Genomic DNA, 22,368 nt, shown 5'->3' with positions numbered 1-22,368 from the left:
TATAAGAATTCTAACAGTGTATAAAACAGAACCCCTAAGACTGTTCTTCACACATGGCGGCTTCTTTTATACCTTGTCCCCTTTCTTAATGGTTCGCACTTGAAGCTTGCTGATGGCTTTTTTTGCTGCATCTCCAAGACGCCTCTGAAAAGACATCAATGCAACAGACAGAAACAATTCAAAAAGGGCTCTGGTGGCTTGCTGCAACTAGACACCACATTCATTTATTATTATTCCATGTCTTTCTTCAGACTATTATTTGGAATTATTCTTTTTGCTTTATTGGGTCTTGTTTCTTGTAAAATAATGGAGAACACGCATTGAAAAGTGCTATACTAAATAAAAACATTAATGAGTCTTTTGTTGGTTCTTGTTATTACAAAACCATTTGTTAATCTGGATCTGCAATGGCATGTGTGAAACAAATGCACTTCTTTCCATGAACTCTTGCAAAGAAGCTTAGCAATCCATTTTTAACCCCCCCAGCCCACCCCACACACACATACATCCTGTTGTTGCACAAACTGATTAACTCATTGTATGTTTCTCCTCATCATATAGCTGTGCTGCTAACAAACTAGAGGCTCTACTTATATATGACAATGAACCAGTAATTTACAGATTTTGTGTTGTTATAGCTGTTACTTTATACTTCAAATGACAGCATACTGTATGTTTAAATTATTTCTCAAACATTGAAAGTTTAAGATTTTTAAAAAACAGCAGCAGTAATATCCTCCTCCAGGAATGCAAGCCCTCAGACTGCAGCTATTTAGCTGTTAAAATGCCTCCCAAAACTTCTAATACTGTAGTTCAGTAAGAGGAAAATGGAAAGGTGACAAGGTTACATGAAAAAACATTGTGATGTAACAAGGTTTAATCAAAGAATTCACCATTCCAATAAAAACTGACAAACACAACTTAATAAACTACTTCAGTCTTCAGAAGAAGGGAATACAAGTGCAAATTCTGTGCTTCAGGTTCAGGACTCTAAACAGGAGGCAGCTGTGGGTGAACAGAAAATCACACTGAGAAATTCTGTGAATATGGTGGTAATAAGTGCCATACTTCAAAACACCTTGATGATATTTTTGTATCGCTAACTAACCAGCAACAAAAATTATGAATGTAGGACCAACTACTGCTGATGACACTGCCGTTATTGGCCGAATCACTGCTAATGATGAGACAGCGAACAGGGATGTGGTCAGGAACCTGTTGGAGTGGTGCATTGACAATAATCTCTCCCTCAATGTAAGCAAAGCCAAAGAGCTGGTCATTGATTTTAGAACACAGGGCAGGGACCACATCTCTATCCACTTCAACAGGTTGGCTGAAGAGATGGTTAGCAGCTTCAAGTTTCTGAGTACCTTCATCACCAATGATTTAACATGGTCTCAGCATGTAACTGGAGCTATAACGAAGGCACAACAGCATCTTTATTTCCTCAGACAGTTGACAACATTTGGTCTACTGTATCTTCAACCGTCCTTAAGAAATATTACAGGTGCGCTACTGAGAGAGTGCTCATTATATTATATTACAGTGTGGTTTGGCAGCAGCTCGTTGTCTGACCGGAAGGCATTAAAGGAGGTGATCACTTCAGCTCAGTCCATCATTGAAGTACAGCTCCCCTCTACTTCATACATTTTTACAACTCGATGTCTCAGGAAGGCTGGAAGTATCGCAAAGGATACTAGTCATCCTGGTTTCTCATTTTTCTCCCCCCTCCCCTCTGTTAAGCGTTATAGAAGCATAAAGGCAGGAGCTTCCAAATTCAGAGACAGGTTCTTCCCACAAGCTGTCAGATTACTGAACTCTACCCCTACCAATGGCTCACACTGATGTTTTTCTTTTAAACTGTATGTTACGTAACTTGTTTCTGCTGCTGTTCTGTGTTTGTTTCTTGGTGTTTCATTAATGTCTTTGTATTGGAGCATACATGCAAATAAGCATTTCATTGCATTTGTGCATATGACAAACTGAACTGATCAAACTTTACATGCTTGCGAGTTGAGACTCCCCATACTTGAAAAAATTGAATTATCTTTACTTCTGAAGTTAATAAAGAGAATCCAAACCTCCTAGAAACATGGCTCTTGAGGTGCTCTGCTAAACATACACCTAAAAACAATAAGGTACTGTAAACCTGAGGGACAAGAGACCACATCATACTATTCAGCATTAACTGAACAGATTCAGCATTTTGAATCTGATGATTTAAAGAGTCATCTTTAAATGTCAATCAAATGCTTCATGAGAAAAATAAAAATAAAAGTCTGAATCAGAATGAATGCCTCTTTCGGGACCTGAAGATAAGGGTGCTTCAAATCACATATTTGTTTCAACAATATAATAAAGGTAGTCTGCATCCGTGCAGGTTATGGTCAAATATATTTGGGGATAGGGTCAGAGCCTGCCCAAATTAAAGATCAGAAGGCTGCATTAATGAGAAAGCAGTAATTGAATAATACAGCACCTCAAACACAAAATAAATAACCATTAAAGCTAGATCAAGCCATAAGTACTTTTACGTCAGTACATCAGCTAGAAGTAATTTAAAACTGAAAGGGCACAAATGAGCCTTTTTAAAACTGCCTGGTCAGGCTGTATGGTATTCCATCATTAATAGCACAGAAAGTTTATATTACATCACATTTAAAACATGTGCCACAACTAAAGGCAGGCTTGATCGTAACTGAGCATTCACATGAAATTAATTTATATGGGTGCAGCTGTATGAAATGAAAACACATGGCTCATTCAGAAGCCAGTATTCTGCAAGTCAGAAAAATCCTTCTGATACTTGTATGTTAAATATACATCATATAACTTATAACACATTAAACACCCACATTAAAACATATATTGAAAACATCACATGATGTGTTGCAGACAAACTGAAAAATGATCAGAGGTGTGATTTAATACAGACGGAAGATGGGTTTGTTGTTGGGGCTGGTTCTGAACAAACTTGAAAACTAAAAAGACCTGAAAAGGGACAGAATCTTAACTGACAATTAACACATTTCAATAGTGGTTCTCTCAAATGATACTTCACAAGCTGTTGGTTGTGGTCAGGGGAGAAACACTCTTGGCCTTGTCCACTGTGAAAAAGAGAATCTGTAGCCCCCAGTACTGTATTTAAAGACAAAAAAGAAGGGCTTACTAAAAGGTGGAAACATGTGGAACAACAGTCTTTTCATTTTTAAAATTACAGCAAAAGCATTTAAATTTAAATCTCCATTTAAAAGTTCTTTAATACTGTTTAAATGAACAACAAATACATTTTTTGACCAATATCTTGCACTTTATCCAGGCACAAACATGCTGACATTCTATTTCTGAAAGGTATTATACTGAATAATTTTTTTAAAAAGTTTGGCTTTGAAAGACAGCATAAGTTTGTGTTTGTTTTCGAAAGGAACCTTGGCCTGTCACTATCAAAGACTTAGAACAAACGTCATGAGATTCATCCGTATACATTTATTAAGTTCCTCAAGTAACTAATTCCTGAGAAAATATGAAAAGAAACAGGACACACAAGATTGTTAACATCTAATTATGGAGGTGTGCTATCAATCTGAGAGCTGTGCAACCAGATAACATCTTATGAATTCATGTCTTGGCAAAATTGTACCAAAAAAACCTGAAGATAAACAGGGGATTAAGAATATACTGTGACAGTAATGAAGCAAAGGATTTTATCTCCTGACAGGAAAACACCATAATTATAACTCTCCACTCTCCAATTTCCTTGAGTCCTGTATAATTAGCTGTGTAGGTAAAAGTTAATGAATTTATTAAATTAAATTAATTTGAGTAATACTTACTAAAGAATCTTCTTAAATGCTTAAATAATTCTTAAGTTTTTTTTTTAAGAGAAGCAACACTTCCACTAAAGATGAAATACATCATCTAGGGAATCAGTTGTGAGACATAATGACGATGCAGTCATAAACACGCTTCTTCTGGAATACATGACTGTTGAGAAATCTTCCATGTCTTCCATAACCAACGTGTACTTAAAAAAAACATGGATTGTGGCAAACAATCGTAAATGACTGCTGAAAAAGCAGTCACCAAAAAGTCTCCAGTGCAAAATGTAGGAGACTCCACTCTGACATCCAGAATATTACTGCACATAAAGTTAAAACGTTTTGCCATGCTTGTGCAGTTAATGCTGTGAACAAACACAGTAGCGCTGTTGTTTTAGTTCTGAACCCTCTGTTCCTACAATTTTGTCTTTTGCCAGCATAGAACTTACGTTTCGTGATAAGATCAGCATGCAGACATCATGTAACAGTTGCAAACTAAATAAAATGTGACCCATCAACTATACAAGATTTTAAACTGATTAAAAGTCTGGCACTTACATACACTACTTCAACATTTAAAAATATTAAAGGGTAAGGTTTACATAATTTAATGGGAGGACTCCAAAATAAACTAGAATAAGAAGTTCTTGATTAGTGTGCAATATGAATTATGAAACACAAACATCCAACTCACTCAATACATTTACCCTAATCAAGAAGATAGGACTCATTTTGAAGGCACACAGTGTGTGACCATGGGAATCCCAGACACAGATTACAAAAGCAGTGTTGCAACGGACAGCAGTGTGTTAAAATGTCTCTTCCTTACATTGGATATGATTATGACAGAAGCTAAGGAATCACTAATTCTCTGATTACTAATGCCACTCAGGTATGCCGGTGAAATCACTTTGTAGAGCAGCTGTGGGCGAATCAACTTGTAATACTGCCAGTGTGACTCAGTACTTTCACTGATCTTCTGGTGCGCTCCTTCAGCACATCTGTTCCGTGACATTTACAGGATATAAAGGAAGTGTTTGTGTATGCAGGAAGCTAAATGGGGTCACTAAATAGGAAAAAGGTAAAGATGCAGAACTTAAAAAAAGTTCATAGATCTTCAACATGTTAGAAACTCGACCATCTAAAACTACATCTTATTTTATATTTAAGCTTAGTGTCTGAACAAAATCATTCTATTTTTCTAGCCATCACACTTTATGTCAAAAGTAGCGCAGGGATACTTTCTCCTGGGTGCACTACTATAAATAACACCAACTTGCGTTTCCAAGGCCATTCCACAGTACTTTGCCTTGTGCAATCTGTGGAGCTCAGACAAGGGAATCCTTCTCCTACCTGGTTCCTGTCCCGGGCATTGGCGTATCTGAACCTCTGAATGTAGTAGAAGACAAGCCATGCTAGGGAGATGATCATGAGCACTATGAAAGAAATGGACACAAAAACTACAGAGGTCCGGCTGACGTATTTCTGCAGGTTGCGTGTTCCGATTGTAATGTACATCATCACGGTCACGTTCTTCTCCAGCAGGGACATTATCTCCCTTCCTTTGGGCTCGGGAATCATAATGGCCACAATGTCTCCTGTGCCTGGAGAGAAAATAAATGAAACATTTCTTCAGTCTGACATAAACAACATTTCAGTATGATACTACTTTGGTACATTAAGCAACCACTGCATTGGCACTGATTACCAAAGTGCTACACCCGGTATCCAAGCCCTCTGAACCCATATGAATACAATTAATTCTATAGCAGTCGTTGACACATTATCAGTTCAGGATGGCCTGTTATGACTAAAAGGTCTTTCAGCTTCCAAGATTTCCATTATATACAACTGCTCCCATTAGAGTACAATAAGGAGTGTTCTTTAAACCTCTATGTCTCTGCATTGTGAAAGCCCTCATTTCTCAAACCCTGCTCCTGGGGAGCCCCGATTTAGTTTTTGAGGTCACCCTAAATCACCTATGTCTAAAGAATGGGAATGCTAGCAAGCCATTCATCAATTATGGAAAATGTTGAGAAAACTCAGGGCCTTGGGAGTTCCCCAACAACTACAGTACTTAATTACTTCATTTAACAAATCATGACTTAATCGATCTCACTGAAATAGTCCCCAGTCTTCTTTTAGAGGCAGACACCTGCAGAGAGCATGAAAACTCTCCACACAGCCTGGACAAGGGAGACCAAGTGCTAAGTGGTGAGATAAGCAGCAGTGAGAAACAGCGGTGAGGATTCTGGATTCATAGGAGGAAGGTTGTGGGTTCACATTCCAGATGAGGTACAGATGTTGTACCCTCAAGCACATATATGGGCTAAAATGAGTACTAATGTAAGTCAGTTTGGACGAAGGCAAGTGAGTCTCAGCAAATACTGGTAACCGTTAGCACAGCTAACTGCACTGGACCAGTAGTAGAGTACCTTGCCCACAGGCACAACAGCAGCGAGCTTTTCAAGGAAACCCCCTAACCACTACTTCACCACATCCCCTCGCATCCAGATAACACTTACTAGGTACAGGAATATGTAGATATGACTCCTGTGTGTCTCATACTATCTGCATTAATTTATATTATGTATACAGCATTCTACTTTCCTTCATTCTCAATTAATTTCATTTCACAACATTATTAAAAATGACATTTTTATCTCATTCAAAATATACACATTCCCGTTATATATAACCCAAAATCTCACAGCTTTCAATTTAGTGTAATGGGTCACTTTGCACCACATAAAACTTTAAATGAACTCAGAAGCACATAACTAAAGACGCACACTCTTCTTGCAATGCCTTGGTAGCAGAGTCAAATTGTGTTTACTTTTTATTTTGCTTTATAATTTATTTTGATTTTTTAAATTTGGAACCGTTGATTGGGCTCCATCTATCAGTTATATCACTAATCTTGTGACTGAGAACATCTGATAACTGCATTTCCTCCACTGCCAGTATGCCCAGCTTACTGCAAACAGTCACAAGACAGTTCATAAATTTAAAAGGTAATACATCCTTAATACATTCTAAAAATTCAGACAAGAACTTTTACATAGTTGAAACGTCCACCCTTCAAAGTATTTGCTACGAACTGTTTCCCCAAACTGATGAAATCGTATTATGACTTCAATAATAAAAAACAATTAGGGTATTTCTTTCAAACATTCTGTCGTAAATATGCACGATTTCCAGCCAGACCAAAAAAGCGAAGGAAACAAGACACTTCAACATTTCAATGTTTGTCACAACATCTATCAGCACTCATTCATCTCTCAGGCTGGACACAGACCTGTCTTGGAACATGCTATTTTCTAATTGAGTACTTTTCTTAATGTTTTGATTTTTAAGATGGTCATGAACCAAAAAGTATTGATAATTAAATATATACACTATTTGCAAAGCAGAAAAAAGCTTGATTATAATTAGATTTAATGTTTGCAAGTGCTATGACTCACTATCAGTTTGAATAATATATATGAATTACACAATGAAAAACTGTCACCAATCATTGCAAAGGAAGAAAAAAGAGGAAGGCTATGATGTGGGCAGAGCTGAATGGCTAATGGGTTGCCATTAAAGTAGCAACACATTCTTTATCATTACACAGACAGTGTGGTGCTATTGCAGGATCTGATGACATCTGTACTCCTATTGACAAACACAGCTGGAACAAGTTAATCGATACGTTCTAACACCCACTTGTATTTTAAGTGGAAAATTAAAAGAAATGAAGAAGGAGCAGGTGTTTTAACAATGTAACCTGAAAGAAATAGACATGGAAACATTAGATACTCTCCAAGAAAGAGCTTGCCAATTAGTTATTATACTGTAGCACATACAGTTGTTGGGTGTTAAATCTGATGTTAACTGATAGATGTGAAGTGATCTTACCAATGAACAATTTCTGTTCTTCAAAGATGACCATGAAAGCAATTATGTCCAATTTTCCTTTTTATGTAGATTACTGAGGCTTGGTGTAATGGATGCAGAACACGGTGTACTGTACGTGTACACTTATGATGTACAGCCTTGATACATTAACTGAACCCAGAGAGGCCCTACAGTATAGCAAGAAAGGTCTGCTACAAGTAACTGTAGTAAGAGTGATTTTCATCTTAATTAAAGGATTGTGTCAGTATGTACATTTCTATCCCATTCATGTCTGCCTAAACTTCACCCACATCACCCAGAGCAGCAGTGTCCATCTGGAGACTTAGAAAGTCTCACTCCTGAGAGACTTTTCACTGTAGAAGTTTTAATATTTAACACATTTTCACATTCTGTTTTCTGAGTGGTTACAGCCTCAGTCTACATCTACAATCTACTTATATTATACAGATTAGAAAACCAGAGTTTAAATGCAAGCATCTGTATCAGAAGATATAGCATTATGCAGTTTCTATTTTATCACCACATGAGATTCTAGTCTCGCTGCGGCCTCCCTGTGCAGTCCAGGAACTTTAGGAGCAAACATGCAGCACAAGTATACTGAACTTACTGTGCGCTCTCATCCAGAAACATCTCCTTCCCCTTTGTGGTCAAGGGTCAGTTAAACTTGTCCCAAGACTAAAACAGCCCTGCAAGACCCCAGTAATGTGATTTTCTGTGGCAGGCTAGCAAGTTAAATGTATTCTCTTTTACCACATCCGCAAAAGGCTAAAACAGAAACAAAAGTTTAACAGGGAATTTCTCATAAAAGATATCAGAGGGATTTAGACAATTTACTAAACTCAGCAGTCACCACCTATGAAAATATGGCCAAGATAATTCCTTGGGCTCCAACTCTTCACTATAAACACACACTGGTTTTAAAGAAACACTTTGCAACAGAATGCCAGTTTTTCAGTCTTTTGAGAGTTATATCCTAGTCAGAATTATTAACAACACAGTTGCAAAGAGAGTCCAAAAATGTAAAAGATTAAATTTAAAAAAATCTGATTTTATCCACCTCTGCTTTCAGCCAGCGGGACTCAGGTGGGAACAGCTAATGTGCCAAGCGTCTGTGACGGTGGCTCTGAGTCTAAATTTAAACACTGCAGGCAGACAGTGGGCCTGATCCCCTTGGAAACCACTGAACGAGGGCCTAAAGCCACCTCTCCAACTGCACGCCAATGACAGCTCATTAGACACAGGCCGCAGCAGACACAGGGGAGGGACACCTACACAAAGAGCTGTGGTAAATCAGGCAAGGATATAGATAGGCATATATTCACAAACCTCAGAGGTCTTCCCAAGCAAGATACGGAGATACGGAGAAAAATGTCTGGAAATGCAGATAAAAATTGTTCTGGGTTCTCAACTGAAATATAGCAGTCACAGTTCAGTATCCATAAGGCCTTCTGTTATTCCTCATCTCATAATAGTTTTGGTGTTTCTACATAAAAAGCTAAACTTCTCTCAAACTATAAAGCACATTACAATAATTCTGCAGAACCTCCACAGGCACCCTTGGTTAGCCACATATGAGGAATGTAGCAGAAAAGCAGACGTGCACTGCTTGAAAAGTCAGACTTTCCTCAGCAGAACACACAAAAAGCTTTAGAAAGCAATGCCAGCTCATCTCTGGCTCAAAATACTGGTCCATTTAGCTACAATAAGCTGACACAATTTTCCTGTCTTAGATCGCAGAGAGGAATTCAGACTTGTTTAAGACTTAATAATCAACGCATAAAAGCTCCTGTGCACTTTACCTCTAGAAGGCAGCTGTGGATTCCTAGAACCATGCATTGGTTATTTTTGCTGTGAAATACCTATAAATGCACTTCTCTGACTGGCAAGTAAGATTAAAGAATTATTGTTTCAATACAAGAGATCATATATACATTTTCAAAAGCAGAGTCTTCATCTCGAATTCTTTGCCACCACACCAGTTCGGTAAGCTATAAAAACCCCTCCACTCACTTTAAATGGAATTAAGACACTAGAACTAAATCACGACATTGGGTGTGAGATACAATATTGTGCTAAAAGACAACGGTGTAGTTTTACCACATGATTACAAATAATTGTGGATTTGTACTGCTATATTGTTCTTGAGCGTATATTAATACATGATAAAAATACGATAGATTCAGTATAGTGCCACATAAGCCCTTTACAGTTACCTCCATAATTAAGTGAATAGAAACATGTGGATGTGCTCAGTTTAATCTTCACTGGTTCACTCGTTCCAGGGTGGAACACAAAGATAAACAAAGGCTATAAAGGACAGAGTGATGACAGAAAAATATATATTTTTTTTTATCAAGGAAGTTTCTTTTCAATGTTAATCAACACAAAGGGGACAAGAGAAGCCTGTGTGGAAGTGCATTTAAAACTCAGAACAGGAGACACTGCTTCACCCAAAGAGTTGTGAGAGGCCGGCCAAGTTGTTAAACGCAATGCCGAAGATTGTTTTACAAGAAATGGTTGAGGATGTATGAGAATCGGAAACAACCAATGGAAACAACCAACTGGGTCAGATGTGCCAAATGGCCTCTTCTTATTTGCAACTCTTCCTCTGCCTGTGTTTGGTTTAAACCGAAAAAAAAAAATCCAGATAATTAAAAGCAGATAGTCCTAAGCAAAATTGAGCACGTATTTACTGGGTGTATAAGTGAATGTTTTTTAATCATTATATTTAATGTAATTGAATGTTTTCATGGTGTTCCCCAACAGAGTTGTTGTAAGTGTTACACATCAAGCAGGAGGTAATTAACCAGAAGTTATTGGTTGACTTCAACAGGGCCTCTAATATTTGAAGCTCTTAAGAATTATGTATATTGCATATATTGAGTTTTTAAATTATTTTACACTCAATGAATTTGCAGAATTATTTGTAAAGCATGGAGGTAGTCCCAAGAGGTCACTGGATCAATGGAATAGCCATCAGTAATGGCAGAATTGTTTATTGGAAACAAGGCTACGTGATGGTTTTCACTAATCCAAATGAAATGCACAGTACTATTGGAAGAGATTGATGAGGTAACATTCCACTCAAAGATGTCCTCTGATGCAGAGAGCATTTTGTTTTTAAGATAATAAAAAACAACACTTTGCCTTCCAAGGGTAACATTTCACTACATGCACTATTCTAATTTAACATATTAAGGTATTTTCATGGAATAAAGAAATAGGTTTTCAAAAAAGAAAATACAGATGAAGGATTCAACAGCAGCCTAGGCCAAACACGTAATCTTCAAGCATATAAAAACGTAAGAATCCTTTCACATACAGAACTTTAATTGAAAATATGTCAGGTGGTTAAGTAAACCCGATAACAGAGCTGTTCAATAATGAACAGAAAAATTAATACCTAATAAAAAAGAACAAAAGTCAGGTAATTTATTTTTCAGAGAAACCTGTGAACACTCTTATGAATTATCTGGATAGCCACCTCAGAGACTGTCGGCTCTGTAAAGTCTGCACCGACACCATCCACCCTGTCAGACGGAAAGACAGAACTTGAAAGCAAAAAAGAAGCCTTTTTAGGTACATTTAGGAATTTGGGCGTTTATATTTTACATTAATCTCATGTTTCAACTACAATTCATTAGATGCTGCAGTCAAGATGAAGAAAACACTTGTTACAGCTCTGAACTATACAGGCTATTTCTGATGCTCAGTGAGGTATGTGATGACAGCCCACTGACTTCAGTATCAGCAGACAGTGGGGGTATCTTTGACTGGGGGGTCAAAAGTAGGCCCTCCCGTATGTGTCACCGTCAAACCAGTGACTCAGCCTCAGCTACTGCAGCACGACCTAATGGTTTTGTCTTGCCTTTTGGAAAAGATTAGTACTTTGGGCACAAAGAACATAACAGTTCTGCTCCAACATTTCTTTCCACAGGAATATCCTTTTGATCTCCAAAGCCAGTGCAAAATGTTCAAGGAGAGTGCTGTATTGTTTCACTCACGGATTCACTCATTGATTTGTATGAAAGTCTGCTAGTCATTTAAGTATTTAGCATGAAAGAATTACATATCCATCAATTAATAAGAGAAACTAAACCAAATGAATCTGGTGGTAGCTGATCAAATTCTCAAGTAAGAATGCAAGGCAATAATTACTGTACAATAATTATTCAATTATTGTACTATAATGACAATTTAATATAATAACTGGTGTGTCTACAGTATATTCTACTAATTATGTATATAAATATATAACTAATTACATACAGTCAGAAAACCTGATTTGGGAACATATATATAAATATATGACAAGATTACCAAAATGAAACCCACCATATAATAATAATAATAATAATAAACTTTATTTTATATAGCGCCTTTAAAGGTGGCTTCTCAAAGCGCTTTACAGGATGACAATAACAATAAATAAGAAGACTACAACAATAAATAAGAAAATTTCACAAGACAGGACATAATTATAGTTACAACAATACAACAATAACAATAGAGGAGACCGTGGAAGATGGTATTAAGAAGAGCAGAGGGGTGAAGAATGGGACCAGTTAAGTAAAGGCTTTGCTGAAGAAGAAAGTTTTGAGTCTGGATTTGAAGGAGTTTAGAGAAGGTGACTCTCTAATATCCTTGGGTAAAGAGTTCCAGAGCTTGGGGGCATAGCAGGAGAAGGCCCTGTCGCCCATACAATGTAGACGGGCTTGGGGGACAGTAAGGAGGGCAGAATTTGAAGAGCGGAGGTTGCGAGGTGGGGAGTAGGGCGATAAAAGTTCAGACAGGTATTGAGGTGCCAAGCCATGTAAAGCCTTGTAGGTGAGCATGAGGATTTTAAAGTCTACGCGGAATTTGACCGGAAGCCAGTGCAAGGACTCCAGGATAGGAGTAATGTGAACACTTGTACTGGACCTGGTCAGAATTCTGGCTGCTGAATTTTGGACATACTGCAGCTTGTTCAGAGTAGATTTAGATACACCAGGGAGCAGAGCATTGCAGTAGTCAATTCGAGAGAATACAAATATGTTGATCAGCTTTTCAGCCACAGTTAATGATAGCATAGGGCGTAGTCTTGCGATATTTCTAAGGTGAAAAAAAGATGTTTTGACAGTATGCTGTACATGTGGGTCGAATGTTAAGCCAGAATCGAATATAACCCCAAGGTTTTTCAATTTTGATTGAAGCTCAAGTACAGAGCCATCTACAGACAGGGTTACAGGACTGGCTTTACGAAGTTGATGGGGGGTACCAATAAGCATGACTTCAGTCTTGTCACAGTTAAGATGAAGGAAGTTTTGAGTCATCCAAATTTTTATGTCAGAGATGCAATTAGATAGGATAGAGACAGCCACGTCAGTGTCGGGTTTGGTATGGATGTATATTTGAGTATCGTCAGCGTAAAAATGAAAGCTGAGGCCATATTATTATTGATGAATAATCAAGATCTGAAACTGTTCACTTGGCATTTAAACCTGCAATCATTATCCTTCTATTACAAATCTGAAGCCTACATAGCAATTATCGGCCAATATCTAATTTACAATATCGGACAAAGATTTAGCATGGGCTGTTATTGTCCATTTACAAGCCCATCTACAAATACCTTGAATGAACCAAGTCTGCGTTCTTGTGATTTAACCCTAGACAAACTGTCATAATTTGAAAGTTCCACCAGTAGAAAAAGCCTATGAAATCTGAATCGGGGGTTCAAAGAGGAGGAAGGTAACATTTTAAGTGATTAATGACACTGGACCACAGAATCAAGATGGACTCTGGACAGAGCTCACCTCTCTAAGAGATGAATGTGAATAGTAGCCTTCAATATATGAAAGTGTTATGCAAAAAGACAAATTCAAGTTATAAAAGATTACATCTTATCTAACTGACAGAAAACAAATTTGCTCAAAGCAGGCATAGTTCCTTCTCTACAAAGTTGGTCTGACCGGCCTCAGGATGGTGTTAAAGCAGAACTTCAGACTCCAGCCTGCTCAGTCATTACTGGCTGATATCCAACTCACCAGTTTTAGCAAAATGTCTATGAGGAGTTGTTTTTCCTTTAGTTACAGGCTCACTTATCTGCAAATATGTTGTTTGAGCCACTTTAATCTGTTTGAGACTGATACAAGCAGCTCTTGACAAGGTTACCGATGATGTACTGATGACTGTAGACTCCAGCTTTTTAATTCTGGTCCTGCTGGACCTCACTGCTGATCATACTACATCTTGCTAAATGACTTACTGGTTTTCTGGACCTGCTTTGTCTTGGTTTAAACCTTATCTGACAGAATACAAATTACTCAAAGCTTTTCCTCCCTGACAAATCTGTTCCTTGGATCTCTATTGCTGGTTACATTCTTTTTAGTATCTATGGGCAATGAAAAAAAGTGTGGGCAATAATTCACAGGCCACCAGCATGTAAGGAACGGAAGGTTTCTCTATTGACTATTTCTATTAGCTGAAGGGTAAGGCCCAAACTGAGCACAAGAGTGTCTCAAGAAGCAAGAGGTCAAACACTCTTCTGCCAGGCTATTAAAAGCCCCCGGCAGAAGGTGGATTTTCTGGACTGCAACATCCGGAATCTAGGGTATGACCCTGCCAAATGTCTGACCGCAAGAGAAAAGCTGACCGCAACATATAATTTGTAACTGGATCAGATTCTTCGTAACTATGTCTAAAGTTCTGTGCTGCCGATACACAAATGTATGTTTGTAAAAGAACTGACTTTAATCAAGCACTTTCTCCCTTGTGACACTGCATAGATGATGTTAAACTTTCTAATTATGAACTGTGATAAGACCAAAAGTTGAGTGACTGGCCTTCTTATCAACCTTTAAATATAAATATCGACCTGGAAATATGCTAACCTTTTTATTACCGATTTTTATTACCGACGGTCTGTGTTTAGGTCAGGAATCTTGGTGTCATTTTTCATCTAAACCTTGCAATTGAAGCTCATATTCACAATGCAATGCAGAAGTGCTCGTTGATCCTTCACATCTCTCCTAATGTGATGCAGAAAATCTAACACATGCTTTAATCTTTTCCAGACATGATTAGCGTAAAACAGTGCTTGCTGGTACCTGCATGTCTTTAACAGGTTATTAACAGATCGGAGCAGGACTTTGATATAGAAAATCCATGGGTATAGATATCTTGCTTTTGCTTCCTTGCACTGGCTTCCTGTGGATTTCAGGCTCACCTTTCACGGCTTGAGTGGTTTGGCTCCTGACTACATCAGTGAGCGGTTAACACCTTACGCACCTAAACGTTGTTTGATCTCCTTGGGCTCTGGTTTTCGTTCGGTTCCCAAATGAGGCTCTGAAGAATGGAACTCCTCTGTGCAAGGCAGTGGCTGCTCCCTGGTAAAGGTGGGATCCGGTCCCAGGAGCACAGGGCCTCAAGGAGAGACTACGCCCTGGACATGCCGCCAGCCCAGTACAGGTCGCAGATACACACGCTCAAAAAGAGAAGACCACTTCAGAGATACCGAGTAACCTAGCCGGCGCATCTCTGGAAGGCGGAAGGAAAATGGAACCCCTGGAGAAACCCACATGAACATCAGGGGAACTCGCAAACTCCCAACACAATCTGGTCCAGATCTGGTCCAGGCTAGAATGGAATCCAGGACTGACAGCCGTGAGGCCACTGTGCAATCCGTAATCTTTCATTCACTCAGCAGCATAAACCATTCGTTTACATTCTTCATTATGATTTTAAATATTTAACCCAAATCATGCAGAAATTAGCATTACACAGAAACACTCTGTCAATCACATTAGTGAAAAAAAACAGCAATTGCCAATTTACTTGACTATTACACTTGAATAAAAGATTAAATCAAATCTATTTATTTAATCTACTTGAAAAAAAGATTTACTTGAATAAAAAATGTTCATTCATTTTCCCCCTGAAATGTATTCTCAGTTAAAAGTTGCATGCTCTGACCACAACTATCTTAAAATAAGAGTCAAGATGTGATAAATACAGACTGGTCCTAAACAGCAAAATGGATACGAGACAAAGTGACATGAGCTTCACCCCGACTTTAGCAACAAGCCAAAGGGGAAAACAGTCAAAGCAAAATGAAAGCCAGGAGAACTCAGAAAGAAAGTCAGAGCAATCTGTAAATTGAAGCAATGCCTCCTCTCCTGGATCTTTAACCTCAGTCTGGAGGCTATGCTGCAGCTGATCTGTAAGGCTCTTAGGAGCTATTTTGAATGCAATTCACAGCACACTGGCAAAGGGTAGAGCTTCAAGGGCTTCAAAAGTGATAGGTCTTGCTCATGAGAAAAGAGAAGAAAAAATAAACATGATCTGACAATATTGGAAACATTTCAAGGAAAGTGGCTTTTTAATGCCTAGGAAAAAAGCTTTAGTTTGTCAGAGTGTTCTGATCTGAATTACCTTAAAACAATACTCACTAAAGCAACAGTACATACCATAAAGTAATACTGGAAGAATTTATGCTGGAGACTTGGAGAAAGTAACTCACAATCCATAGAAAAAGATGTAGGTTATCAAGATGCTGAAGAGAAGAGTGTGACTGCAGCTTCTAAATAAAACATGATGCACTGAAATATATTCTGTTGATTACATTCATTTCTAAACTCTTATTTCAAGCATGACCATTCCACTTAGCTTACTGTTCTATTTAAACATCACACTTTACAGCAAATGTGGAAATTTGTGAAAGAAAAGGCAATACAATAAGCACTAATTCTTAGTTTTGTTAAAATTAAATAAGTTCATTCATACATAGTGACATTACTGTAGAATAATCTACAATACTTTCTATCTCAGATTCCAGACCCTTATGTTTAACAATTATGCTTTCCAAAAATATTTTTTTTCTCTTTAATAACTGCCTTAATTCCTAGAGAGAAGACCACAAATAAAGTGACAGTGAAGAGATTTTTCTTTCGGATGAATAAAATAAAGGGGAACTGGTGTCCCAATTTCTTAGAAAGGTAATTAAATCTCGGTAACAAAATAAAATAATTGACAGTATTCACAAACTCTGAATTAAGCACAAAATCATGATCTTTCTGAAAGTACTGTATAGTAACAATGTAGCTTCAGGCAAGGAGTTTGCAAAAATTGCAAAGTGAAACGGCCCTTGAAGCAGTAATGTGATGTACAAGCGAATAAGTACAGGTTGTGCAATGTGATCTGCATGCAGAGTTAATGTGTAAGTAGTATTTGAAGGAAAAATCGTCTCGAAGTCAAGAGCAATATTCCTATTGGATTAAAGAAGATGTATACACAAGCCTTCTTGTGAACTGGCTCCATCACATAGTAGACATCACTTCATTGTTTTGCTGCCTCATTCTGAAACACAGACATTAACTTTAATATGGCGCTATGCATTCCTGGACATTTAGTCTATTTTGTGATGGAAATTGGAGATTTCACATATTTTTTCACCCTTTTACTTTCATTGTGGCCTGAAATGCACTCATCGATGCTGATTCCCAAAATATAAAAATAGCGCTGCAGTTCCACTTTAAAAACTATAAAACAACTTTTTGAAACACACATGGGTTTACATGGTATTAAAAGCGCAATTACATATGCTTGGTCCAATAAAGGTTTCAAAAATGCCAAAATAAAGAAAATCTAGTCCAGTCTTCAAAGACACAATCACGATGCAAAAGAAAACACAATTTGAAAAAATGCTAGCCATTTGTATTTAATGAACCAATAATACCTCTAGTTTTGTTCATGAATACTTTTAAAGAAACTTAAAGCATTATATGTATACAAAGAAAAATATACCGTAATATACTTTACACATAACAGATGTAAAGTAATGGAGGAAAAAAAATGAAAAGCACAGTCAATTTACCAAATGAAATCCGTAGTGCCCATTTTCTGGAGCCTAGTTTTCAGAAGAGTAAGAAGGCCTGAATAAGCAGATCTCAGATTAAGAGATGGACTGAACAAGTGCAGTGAAGACGTCCTTAAAATAACCAGGAATTAGACCATTTAATACCTCACACAAAAGCACAAGGACCTTAAATTTCACAGAAAGCCAGCTTTCTGAGGAAACGGAGTTGACTGTTAATGAACTTTTAGTAAGAACAAAAGCCTCAGAACTATGGACATACGGAAGCCTATTTAGTAGTTTCAAAGATACTTTGGTAAGTAAGGGATTACAGTAGTGAAATCTAGATAGATAGATACTTTGTTGATCCCGTGAGGAAAATTGCAGTGCAACAGCAGCTTAACACAGACAACACAGCAACAATGCAACGAATGATACAATAATATTAATACGATACATACAATACAATCAGTACAGTGAGAAGTGCACTAAGAGGAGTTACTCACAGTCCAGAACACACAAAGAACAAACCAGAACAGAACAGTACACAAAAGTCATATTGCACAATATAAATATAAATGTATTGCTCAAGTCCCTGGCATATATTGCACAAAAACGGTTGTAAACAGGAAAAAGAAAAAGAACAGATATAGCAGTTTACTGTTCAGTCCAGAAACAGGTCACTGTCAATGTTGCCTCTGCCCAGACACAAGGTGGATGCGTTGCACAGTCTTATGGCAGAAGGCAAAAATGACCTCCCTGTCGCACAAGGATACATAAGCAAGCTAAGGTTGGGAACTTGAGCATCACCATGGTCAGATTACACTTACTTGAATTTCCTCATTCATGTGAATTCTATTACACCTGTACTTTCAGCAAGTTACCCATTAAATTCAAGCTGATTGCACTCATGCAACTCTGGGCACCCGAGGGCATCACATACCAGTTGTTGCTTGATCTGATGTGGCTGATTGCAATTAGTCTCTTTAAGATGTTGGTAATCAGAGCCCTTAGGCTCTGGATAGGGTCTCACTGTTTACTCGCATAAGCCAGATAAATCACACTCTTAAATAAACAAAAATGGCTGTATGCCACCAGCATAACTACCTGTACAGTAAGAACTCGGTTCTTTCTGGCGCAAGACCATTCTTACCAGGACTGTTCTTGTTGTAAAATAGTTCAGATCTGTTTTTCCTATAAACAGAAAGCACCCTTACAATTTATGCTTCTATATTTAACATTCATATATATATATCATATATCTATATCTATAAAGAGGATGTTAAATTACAACACTTTAATATATATACAGAGATATATTTTTGGTAGAATACATTGAAGAAGACAAAGTTAAATGCATATGGAAATGAAACACATCAGTAAGAAAACAGAGCAGGCCAATGAAATGTGTTTCAGCACATCCCACCACTGCTTCAGTGTATAAATTTCTTTGTGTGCAGTACTTTACTAGAAAGGGTATCAGAAAAACAACATATCTGATTCTCTCGAGCTCTAGAGCATGCCAGTACACTACACAAACCTTTGGAGTAGAATCAAATAGTACATGGCAAATCAGGATGCTCTGCAAACAAGATAGCTCAGCACTAATCTGGGGATAAATATCAACAGTAAACATGAGATCTTATGCAACACTGGCTTTACTGTGTTTGTTTCAGCCCTTCTACAGCAATCACTCTTCTGCAATCACCAAAAAAAACACAGGGGGACACTTTTGTTTAGGAAACGCAATTAATCCAGTCACAATTCTGGTACAACTGACAGCTGAAGGAACTATTACCGCTCTGGTATTTTAATATGACCTGAATACTGCTGTCTGTTAAACCCTTCTCTAAAACAAACTAACTTTGTTTTGTAGAAAAAAAGCCCAGAACAAAACCCACGAGCTTTAATCAATCATTGCAGCTTTCCAGACCCCTGCTGGTCTACAAGAAAAATATCCAGAGCAAACCAGACTGCAGACAAAGTTCATCTGAGTGAAGCGTAATATCTTGAACAGCTCCCTAAAGTACAAAGTGATAATGTAACCAGAGCAGAAATTGCTCAACTACAGCAGCAAATATAAATGGGCTCGCTGCAAGGAATGGACAAAGATGTTACTCTTGTTTACTTCAGGGGAAATCAAAAATTCTGTTTTGTTGAAATATTCGATTTAAAGAAAATTGTGATTTTGTATTTTCAGTCTAACAAAATATGAATGGAAATTTAACTCTTTGTACAATTTACCTCCCATTTTAAATACTTATAACCTTGGATTATAATGGTCAATATCTGGACAGAGGGCTGGCACAGTGGTTAGCATTGCTGCCTCGCAGTGCTGGGGGCTCTGGGTTCAATTCCTGGGGTGCTGTCTGCATGGAGTCTGCATGTTCTCCCTGTGTTTGGGTGGATTCCCACTGGTTGCTCTGGGGTCCTCCCACAGTCCAAAGTCTGGTACGTTAATTGGCTTCTAGAATAATTGGCCCTGGTGTGTGTATTCTGTGATGGACTGGTGCATCCCAGGACAGGCGACCCTCAACTAGATAAGCAGTTACTGAATGTAATGAGATCACGATAATAGAAAAAAAAGAAAACACTGCCCTTCTTAAAATTGTAGTTATATAAGTGAATCTTTCCTTTAAGAGAATAGTTATGTCTTGTTCCTCCATTCCCATTCCATTCTGTATCTTTAATATTGAGATCTGTATTTTTAAAAAATCTAGTTCTAATACTCCAAAGTGCACCTATTAAAAAAGTAACACTATATGTTCTACATTTTATTAGCTCATTATTATGCTTTTCTAAAAATTACACATGTTCATCTAAACATAGATTTGAACAATTTAACCAAAATCATCCCTATTACACAGAAGGGCTTCAAAAATGACTGAACTGCTCTCTAGATGATTTAACATTAAAGTCATACTTATGTTACATAATTATAATTAAAATTACTTCAATAAAGACATTTTTAAAAATTCACCACAAAATATCCAGATTTATATAAGAGTGAGAATAAATGGTCTCCTTTGTCACATTTAATTAATACATTTATCTTGGAAATGAAGGTGACTGGTTAAATACGGTATGGAGGCTTATGATACTTTATTAATAAAGGCCAGATGTACTGGGTACTCAAAGTCTTGGCTATCTGTGTGTACTAAAATTTCTGTTACTGAAAGATGCAGCAAATAAAATGTTAAAAATGTGAGTTGATGTGAGCTGATACATAACATTTCATCAAACTCTTTTATAACAGAGTAATTGAAACATTCCTGACTTTGTGAAAGGGAAAAAACAAAAGTACGAAAAAACACTGATGTGACAACATAAAAATAGTTTTATATAGTTGGGTAAGCTACAAAGAAATTGTTTTTGTTGGGGTACAAGCAGAGGTTAATTCCATACTGAAAATTCTTTGGGCCAAGGATCTTCTCAAAGTGTTATTTTTTAACAAAGTCCAAATCCTCATAAGAAAAATGTACCCTGGAATCTCCACAAACTTATACTGTACAATTAATCATTTTTCCTTTCAGTCCATCTTCATACCATTTAATTACCAGAAATTAAAATATGTTACAATTAACATCCCATAGTGTAAGCAATACAAAGGAATTAAATTCAATACGTTATTTTAGTAGAGGTGGAGGTGATATTAGTAACAGCAGTGTATTGTTAGCAGCATGACTTTTCCATTAGCTTACAAGAAAAAGAACTAACAGCACAGATTCAATATATTAACAGATTTGATCATCTGAAACACTTTGTGAAATTATAAAGAGTGAATATACATGGGCAACATGCCCTGGGCTTTTTAAAGCTCATTCAAGGCATCGGTGCCTTTTGCTTCTCTACACCAAAGGAGGAGAATGATCCCTTTATATTTTATTCACATTTTCATCAGGTCTGCAACAAGCATCCCTCTCCTGCAAAATGCTTTATTGATTATTTAATTATTGGGGCAGATTTAACAATCACAGCTCAGTGAATTACAGCTGGTCTCTGAAGAATCGCTTTCATCAACTGAAGAGGCAGAGTAATCCCTTTTAGGCAGTGTAGTTGAATCTCTGCTGGTTACTCCAAATAAGAAATGTCTTTTTTAAAAGAAAAGATATCAGTTAAATGTTTTCAGACAAACCTATTCAAAGTCGGGATTTGATTAATCAAGGGATGAGATAAAAAAAAATCAAAGGTTAATCAAGTCCTAATCAGCACAGGACAAGGGGTGCTACTACAAATGGAAGGAAACGATAAGCGCCTCTTTATTTTAGAAAGAATAATTAGCCTGTCATCTACAGGGCTTTGGAAAGAGGTACTTGAGAGAGAAGTACTGTGGAGGGCACTGACTTGCAAGGTTGCCACAAATCACATTCGATTGCTATCAAACTGAAAAGGTCAAACACAATAGCACTCATTAAACACCCATAGGGGAATAACTACAGTGTTCTTAACAACATCTTTACTACCTTTAGTCTAACTAGGACTAAGTCCTCCTTAGACTCCTGGTTGGGTTATCCATGGCAAACTGGTCTAAGGTGAAAGGCCAGACAATAATATACTATTCTCCCTTGACGTCTCCGTTACTGAACCCTGCCTGGATCAGGGCACTGGGACTCACTCCTGGAGCCAGGCCTGGGAGCGGTGCTTTCCGGCAAGCACCCCGTGGCTGGGATAGCAGCGCAACCCCACCAGGCTCAGCCCGAAATGGTTACATGGAGCCACTGTGGGGCTCATTGTGTGCAAGACGAAAGAACGGGGGTTGGGTGCAATTCCAGTCGGGTGACAGACATGAGCAGGACCTTAACTGGGGATATTGTTTAG

General features: G+C 37.7%; 2 protein-coding genes across 3 annotated transcripts in view; both read right to left on the bottom strand.

Moving 5' to 3' along the window:
• rnf150a (ring finger protein 150a) overlaps nucleotides 1-22,368 on the bottom strand; it is a 76,326-nt gene that overhangs the window by 28,982 nt on the left and 24,976 nt on the right. For both annotated transcript variants that reach the window (XM_006629506.3, XM_015344617.2), the window contains exons 2-3: nucleotides 5,172-5,422; nucleotides 73-144 (exon numbers count right to left, since the gene is read on the bottom strand). In XM_006629506.3, the coding sequence (XP_006629569.2) occupies nucleotides 73-144; nucleotides 5,172-5,422 (323 nt within the window). The remainder of the gene's footprint in view (nucleotides 1-72; nucleotides 145-5,171; nucleotides 5,423-22,368) is intronic.
• LOC138241175 (uncharacterized) lies at nucleotides 12,284-22,281 on the bottom strand. Its single transcript, XM_069194036.1, has 2 exons — nucleotides 22,166-22,281; nucleotides 12,284-13,136 (listed from the first exon to the last, which is right to left on the bottom strand). The coding sequence occupies exons 1-2, from the start codon at nucleotides 22,279-22,281 to the stop codon at nucleotides 12,284-12,286; spliced, it is 969 nt and encodes a 322-aa protein (XP_069050137.1).

This window comes from Lepisosteus oculatus, chromosome 1 (genome assembly GCF_040954835.1).
Source record: "Lepisosteus oculatus isolate fLepOcu1 chromosome 1, fLepOcu1.hap2, whole genome shotgun sequence".
Classification (NCBI taxonomy): Eukaryota; Metazoa; Chordata; class Actinopteri; order Semionotiformes; family Lepisosteidae; genus Lepisosteus; species Lepisosteus oculatus.
The sequence above is the reverse complement of the archived record's forward strand: the minus strand, read 5'-3'. Positions and strand labels throughout refer to the sequence as shown.

What these genes read in the sequence shown, in the direction of transcription:
- LOC138241175 (XM_069194036.1), bottom strand. Translation starts at nt 22,281, where the DNA reads ATGAGCCCCACAGTGGCTCCATGTAACCATTTCGGGCTGAGCCTGGTG. An exon ending in TCCCAGGCCTGGCTCCAGGA is followed by an intron (nt 13,137 to 22,165) that starts GTGAGTCCCAGT and finishes ATATGGCCTCAG; the next exon opens with CTTTCATTTTTACGCTGACG.